This window comes from Protobothrops mucrosquamatus, unplaced genomic scaffold (assembly GCF_001527695.2).
Source record: "Protobothrops mucrosquamatus isolate PMUCROS unplaced genomic scaffold, P.Mucros_1.0 scaffold499, whole genome shotgun sequence".
NCBI lineage: Eukaryota > Metazoa > Chordata > Lepidosauria > Squamata > Viperidae > Protobothrops > Protobothrops mucrosquamatus.
The window spans coordinates 153,045-160,716 of NW_015386815.1; the positions used below are offsets into that span (position 1 = coordinate 153,045).

The 7,672-nt window shown below is 35.0% G+C and overlaps 1 protein-coding gene across 1 annotated transcript in view; it reads left to right on the forward strand.

The window, feature by feature from the left end:
- LOC107288207 (interleukin-1 receptor type 1) overlaps positions 1-3,908 on the forward strand; it is a 27,400-nt gene extending 23,492 nt beyond the window's left edge. Inside the window, exons 4-6 of the mRNA XM_015816793.1 lie at positions 969-1,108; positions 2,273-2,422; positions 3,498-3,908. Of these exons, the coding sequence (XP_015672279.1) occupies positions 969-1,108; positions 2,273-2,422; positions 3,498-3,880 (673 nt within the window). The 3' untranslated portion in view covers positions 3,881-3,908. The remainder of the gene's footprint in view (positions 1-968; positions 1,109-2,272; positions 2,423-3,497) is intronic.
- The last annotated feature ends 3,764 nt before the right edge of the window (positions 3,909-7,672 follow it).

Below are 7,672 nucleotides of genomic sequence, written 5' to 3' on the forward strand. Positions count from 1 at the left end.
GTTGTACTTGAATTGCTTGGATTACACCCAAAGGCTTAAAACATGTTTCCTTTTTTCATTTAGCCTGCTGCAATTTTACCACATAGAATATAGCAAACACATCAAACCAAAGCAGAGATAAAAATGGAAAGTCTTCTAAGTTACAGGTAGTCCTCGACTTATGACCACAACTGAGTCCAAAATTTCTGTTGCTAAGTAAGACAGTTGTTAAGTGAATTTTCCTCCATTTTGTAATCTTTCTTGCCACAGTTGTCAAGTGAATCACTGCAGTTATTAAGTTAATCACACAGTTGTTAAGTGAATCTGGCTTCCCCATTGACTTTGCTTGTCAGAAGGTCACAAACGGGGATCATATAATCCACTTCAACTGTCATAAATATGATCCATTTGCCAAACGTCTGAATTTTGAGCACGTGAGCCTGGGGATGCTGCAACGGCCATAAGTGTGAAAAATGGTCATAAATAACAGTCACTAAATGAACTGTTTTAAGTCAAGGACTACCTGTACTAAGATCTTAAAGGAGCTGTCCTGAACGAATGCCAGTGACTGCAACTCAAAGAGTGATGGAATACGATGCAAAAGTTCCCTTGTTCCTTTCATAGATTAGATCTATGTACCATCAAAGGCATTAGCAGAGTAGAAGGAGGTGATATTTCCTCTGTGTAAAACACTGCTGATTTTGTGTCCGTTGTAATTTAAGACCATATAGAATCCTAATATTTAATGACTTTAAATTTGTGAAAACTGAATCTGGATTAGCCCTTTGATACAAATATATTTCCTGGTTGGCCAATACCACAATTACTTTCCTTAACATACCACACATGATCTTTATCTAATCTTCTTTGAACTAGAAATCAAGACAATAATACTTCCCGAGGAAAGACAAATTTGGCTCAGTGATTTCCAAGTGCTAATCATTATTCTAACCATTTCATGGAATACTCATTTAATATAACTATTTTTTTTCTGATTTAGCCAAAAACCATGCAGCTTTTGCTTTGTTGATATTACTACTGATTATACCTGTATTAATCTGCATCTTGTTCAAGATTGAAATTGTCCTTTGGTATCGGAAATCATGTCGCTCTTTTTTTCATAAAAAAGGTAACACTCTGTTTGTAAAGTCATATTGATTTATTACATGTCATCAAGTCAGTATTCTTAGATATCATATAGATAGTTTTTCTCCATGACTATCTGACCGCAGCCTGGTCATTCAGATCTTCCAATAGTGACTCATAATTGCTATACCTGAGTCCATCCACCTTATTGCTGTATGTTGTTGTCCTCTTCTTCTTTCCATCCTCTTTTTCCAGACTTGGAGCCTTTTCCTGAGACTAGGTCTTTGTTGTAATATGACCAAAGTAGGGTAACTTGAAGCTGTTCATTTGTACCTCAAATGAAAATTCCTTGGACTGAAAAAATATGCTGACAAATATATAATTGTGGTTAAACAAGGTTAATAGCCTTAACTTCTGAAGATAGGAAAGATGACAGGGCAAGTTCTAACTTCTGAATTTTTTTTAATAATGATGATGATGATGGTGATAATCAGTGATTATTGGGAGATTGGGTATCATACTAAAAAGTCTTGGACAGCACTTAAAAAAAATCCCTGCATTGACAACATGTCCATCTGTCATTTACAAAAGGCCACACTGCTTGGATGCGCATTTATACTAGGTGATACGTTATGATATCGTAAGTTAGGAAAAACTCAATGCATATTAAGACCAATAGCAGCTGAAGAACTGGTAATTGCAATTTAACATTTTGTATATAATAGTTATTTAAAATGTTATAGGAATTGCTATTTCTTTGTAATTCATTTCTATTGCACCTCTCAAGCTCTGAGCATTGACAAGTTTAAGATATTAGACTTCAACTCCCAGTATTTCTCAGCTTAAACTTGAGAGTCTTGGAAGTTAAAGTCCACACATCTTAAAATTGCCATAGTTGAGAAACACTGATATAGATGCCCATTTGCAGTGCTTTTTTTGTAAAAAAAAAAAAAAAAGGTGCCGGAACTCACACATGTCATACAACCTGCCTTGCCTACCCTACAAGCTTCTATCCCAAAAAGATGCCGGAACTCAGTTCTGGGTATTCTATGACAAAAAAAGCCCTGCCCATTTGTTACATTCATCAGTCATCCGATATAAAACCAGACATGGTTTGTTCTGGAATAAATCCTACTTGCAGCTGTTTCATGTATTGGGGATGGAGGTTGTTAATAATTTCTGAAGCAGTTTTGTCTTATATTGTCAGTTTCAGATGGAAAAACCTATGATGCATATGTGTTATATCCAAAAATCAGCAGCCAAGTTGACTTTGTACTGAAAGTACTGCCTGATGTTCTGGAAAAACAGTGTGGATACAGTCTCTTTATACCCGGCAGGGATGATTTGCCAGGAAAAGGTAAAATGTAACTTTCAGTCCGATGTTCCTTATTTACTATTTATTTTATTTATGTATTGAATTTCGAGACTGCCCATCTCACTGACAGCAACTATACAAATTGTCAAGTGGTCTATGCACATAGTCAGATACAATGGAAATAATTATTTAGGTAGTCCAAAATCTTAAAGTCCTTTTCAATTCATGCAGCATTTTATACCATATGAAAACAAAGGCAGATTTTTTTTTAAAAAAAATGGGGATGGTGGGCAGAATAATTAAAGAAGGAACATTTCTGCTACTAAAAAGTGGGTAAATTTTATGTTATTTGTTAATATAAATATTAAATAATCATAGTGACATACAAAGTAAGCATATATAAAACAATAAAAACATATGCACATAATAATAAACAGAAAAAATAGCCCTTGATATTCTTAACTTCTTTTTACTTAAGTAACATAAAGTTCTCTACAATTAAGATCCAATTTTAGTCAACTAATATTTGAAAGCAGCATGAAAGTGTTAAGTTTACAAATGAGAAATGATTTTTAATATAATCTTTAAGCCATTTTTACAGTAGAATCTTATGTAACATAATAAAATAATCCATTCTTATTACTATAAAACTAGATACTAAACTAAATTGTGGGTGAAGTGCTAATATAACTATTTTTCCTTTACAATGAATTTGTACATGCATATCTGAGTAAATAAGTGCCATTGTAACTTTGAACGGTTACTAAATGAACTGTTGTAAGTGGAGGACATACACTTACACAAACAACTATCTTATGTGCCTACTGTTGAATTACATAAACAAGGAGTGTAAGATGTATTCATTTTTATAGTGCCTAGTTTAGCCTTTATGTAATAACATTTTGAAAGCACATGAAAGCATTCAGTGATTAATTTTCTGTTTTATATTTTTTAAGAAGGCTATATTTCAGGCACCAGTATTATAGAAATTATCTTAATTCTAGGCTTTGTTTTTGGCCCATTATTGTGTCATTTAAAATCCATGTGTATCCAAAACAAGAGAATATGTTTGTGGATGTTAACATCAGATGCAATCTTTATCTGTGGTGATTTATAGCATTAGTCAACGTTGTTGATGAAACCATTGGGCAAAGCAGGAGGCTGATAATGATTCTAGTACCTGGGTTGTCCAGCTCAGAAGAGGCTCCTGAGCAGAATATAGCTGTGTATCACGCTCTTATACCTGATGGAATGAAAACTATCCTGATCGAAATGAGTAAGATAAAGGATTACAGCCACATGCCAGAGTCCATTAGATACATCAAGCAAAAGCAGGGAGCTATCAGATGGAAAGGGGACATCCCGAAGAAAGACTCTTCTTCTGCAAATAGTTCCTTCTGGAAAAAGGTCAGATACCGAATGCCACCAGAACATCAAGTCTTCCAAGAACTAGCTTTGATGCCAGTTCCTTGTAGCATCTCCCAGATGATAGAAGCATAGTCTTGAGATTATTTCAGAATCCCTCTGGAAGGATCAAACGTAACTCCGACTACGTTGTACACGACACCGGAGGAGATGGACTCCTAAATTTACATGTCATGTTCGAACTGATTTTCTTTCTTATTCACCAGATTAAGGTAATTTAATGGTACTCCCACAAGCCAAACTGTTCAGCATTTTCATTTGTGTTTTTAAAAAATGTAATGTGAAGAGGAATTTTTTGATAAAGAATTATTGCTTACAACTTTGGTACAAATACCCAGGATTTACTGACCAATTTTATATCACCCTGTTAGTTTTGGATACCAATCCTGCCTCAATGTATATTTCCAGACTCTGTGCAGCAGCACTCAAAATTCATCCAATGATGACCTGTTCCAATAAACTAGATTTCTTGACCACCTCGTTTACCATGTTATTAAAGTGCTTTGTTACTTGGTAGATCCAGTTTTCCACATACTCACCTTTTATGCTCTCCTGCAACCATGTAATGCTCCTATCACTTCTTTTAGATTCTTTTTTTAAAATATGCTTTTCATTGTTTCTACCTTATAGTATATTGTTTGTTTTTCAAAATTTGGATTGCTAACAAAGAATTAAGGGAGTACTGGGATAGCTATTTCTAACCTTATTTGGTTTTCATCAGCCAGACATACCCTTCCGAGGTTCGAACCTGGGCTGTCTGCATGTTAAGCAGAAGTATTAGCCCCTAGGCCACAGGCTCTTTCTCACTTTGTTAGCTACAAGAGACAGTATATTGTTTATATTTTCTAGATTTTCATAAACATTTTACAGGTTTTTATTTTTATTTTTGATGTATCCTTTAAATGACCGGACCCCACTCTCTTTATGTTGGTCAGTGTCTCAAATATTTCATTTTGACTTGCTCAGTTTTTTAATACATTTTTCTCATTTTCAAGAGAGAAAACTCACATGTGCAAAACTTCACATGTGGGAGGTTGCATTTCTGCTGGCATTTTGCTTTCAAACCTCTACTCCCCTTAGTGAAGACTAAGTAATGAGTTAGGTAATAATCCGTTGATATAATCCAGTCCTGTTTTTGCAGACTGCTTGGCAGCTTGAAATATTTTGAATTCCCTGTCATTAATATTCCCTTTCATTAGCTGTATAAAGCATTAGAAAGAGGCCCTACACCATGTGTGAAAATGAAAAATATTTCTCTTCAATCTTACGGAAGATTTTTCCAGCTGCCTCTCCTATGCATGGGCATGCACAACCATTTTGCTTTGTGAAGAGACAAAGATATACACAGCCAGGAGGAACTTCTGAAAAGAACTACATAAGCTGGAAACAGAGGCATTCACATTTGAAGAGAGTTGCTTCCTTACACTCCTGCGCGGCATAAAGCACCTCTTTGGGCTGCCTTGCACAATTGTAGTCACTGTCTGATGCGCAAAATGACTGGGCTATTTTGGGCGTATCCTCAACAGCTGAAAAATGCCATTTTGTTTGAAACAGACCATTTTTATGAGTTCTTCTTATATAAGATATAAACAGTTGACCATATCATTATCAACCCTGCTTTTTAAGCACTCAATGTTCTTATTTAATATACATTTAATTTTTTAACACAGCTGGAAGTTTTAACAGTATATTTGCAACATGCTCTTTTTTTTGTTTGTAAATATATTGTAATGTGTATATATTATTTTTATGATGTGAACTGTCTAGAATTGATTAAAACCACATGGTGCCTAAATAGAATTAAATAAATCGATACTATTTCTCCTTCTAGGCAGAAATGTGTTATGTGTATGTGTTTACTATAGACTGACAAATGTGCTCGCATTAGGAATAAGCTATACTGCAACCTAATCAATTTGCTATTAATATATGCTCAAAATATATTTTTTCCAAATAAAAATAACAGAGTCAATTTTTTAAAATTATTTTATTTTAGTGATAACTCAAATTAGTGAGCTACACATTGGTTGTAAATTAAAACATTAAGATGTAATATTAGTTACATTTGCCAATATATTAAAGTGTAAGAAATTAGCCAGAATTAAAAAATGTGTATGATGAAACAATAATTTTTATTGTTTAAGCCATAGATGGTTGTAAAAAATGAAAAAGGCATGATACCATCGTGAACAAAATTACAACAAAATATTGCTTAATTGACTCTATAATTATCATGAAACAATTTCTCAAGTTAGTTTATTATATTCAACAATGTACATAATATATTGCTGATTGAGTTTATAATAAATATGTAATGATGCAAACTATTCATAATTATGGGTGGGGTGTCAGAAAGGCAGCTCTGATCCATAGGGTGTATTGCGCAAATATTACAGAACTGTCTTTTTTTATTGCTCAACATTGGATTTCTGTTCTTTGTTCAAGGCAAATGCAACATGAATCCTTTTCTCCATGCCACTTATTTAACCAAATTTTTAAAGAAGGGCTAGGCATTTTTTACAAACCTTATTTAAGGTTTTTGCTAGAGACATTGAAATATTGCTCTCACATGCTGGAAATTGGTAAATAGTAATAAGTTGGTTAAGCAATTTTTCCTGGGAAATGGCACTATAAGGATGATGAAGTATCTGAGTTTGCTTCTATTCCTTTGGCATTTAGCAGCTTGCTAAATGCTGCTAACCTTTATGGTTTAACTGCAAAGGTTCACTTCTGTCTTACCTTGACACTAAAAAATAGCCAAGCAGGTCTTGTTTTGCCATTCTAAAAGAAAGTGTTACTGACACCCTTTGACTATAGGACTATCCTCTTGACAAACTTAATGCATAGCCTCTAAATACATGAGGGACTAAGGCCATAGATAAGAATAAGAGCAACCTATATACATGTGTCTTCTTTAGATTTGCACAAACAAATTAGGGCTTTAAATTAGAGCTTTGTGGCCAATAGTAAGGCTAAAAGGTCTACACTCCAGCCTACGTCTTTAGGTAAGGATGGGTGTATTGGTCCAGATCCCTGCTCTCAATATTAAGAGTATCATTATTTAAATGAAAAAATACCTTCTAACCCAAGATAACAAAACAACTTTTTCAGGCATTCTGACTGATAACTTGTAGACGGTGCTTCTCATAGACATGTGGAAAGTGGTGGAGAATTTCCACATGTCCACAGAAGGCCTTTCTAGTTCATGTTTAATCTAGTTTTTAGTTCACGCTTTTGGAAGAAACCAAGACTAGATGTAATTTGTCTTGAATTGTTGGTCATGTTGAAATCTTGTCAGCATGGAGGTTACCTTTCTCAGTAGGACTGCATAAAATATATCATTGGAGAACAAGAAAAGAACATATAAACCTCTCTGCTACTGTTTAATGTCTACATGAAACCTTTGAGTCAGATCATCTGTTGGTCATCTTTACTTCTGGATGAGGTTGCACTACCCTGTTCAAATCTAGTTCACAACTTAGGGGATCTAATGAACTCAAAGAGCAGGTGGCAAATGTGGCTAGGAGACCCTTTGCACAACTTTACTTTGTGTACCAGCTGTGTTCTTTCCTTGATCTGGACTCCATGCGCTCAGTCACTCAAGTCCTAATCATCTCTCATCTGGACTACTACAATGGGCTCTACATGGGGCTACCTCTGAAATCCATTCGGAAGCTTCGGCTGGTACAAAGTGTAGCAGCTTGAGCAATCTTTGGGGCCCGTAGAATGTTCCATATTACACCTCTGCTCCACAAATTACACAGGATGCTGGTCTGCTTCCAAATGAAGTTTGAGGTGGCTATGACCTTTAAAGTCCTTAACGGCATGGGTCCAGGCTACTTATCCGGCCAGGATGAGATCTGCCTT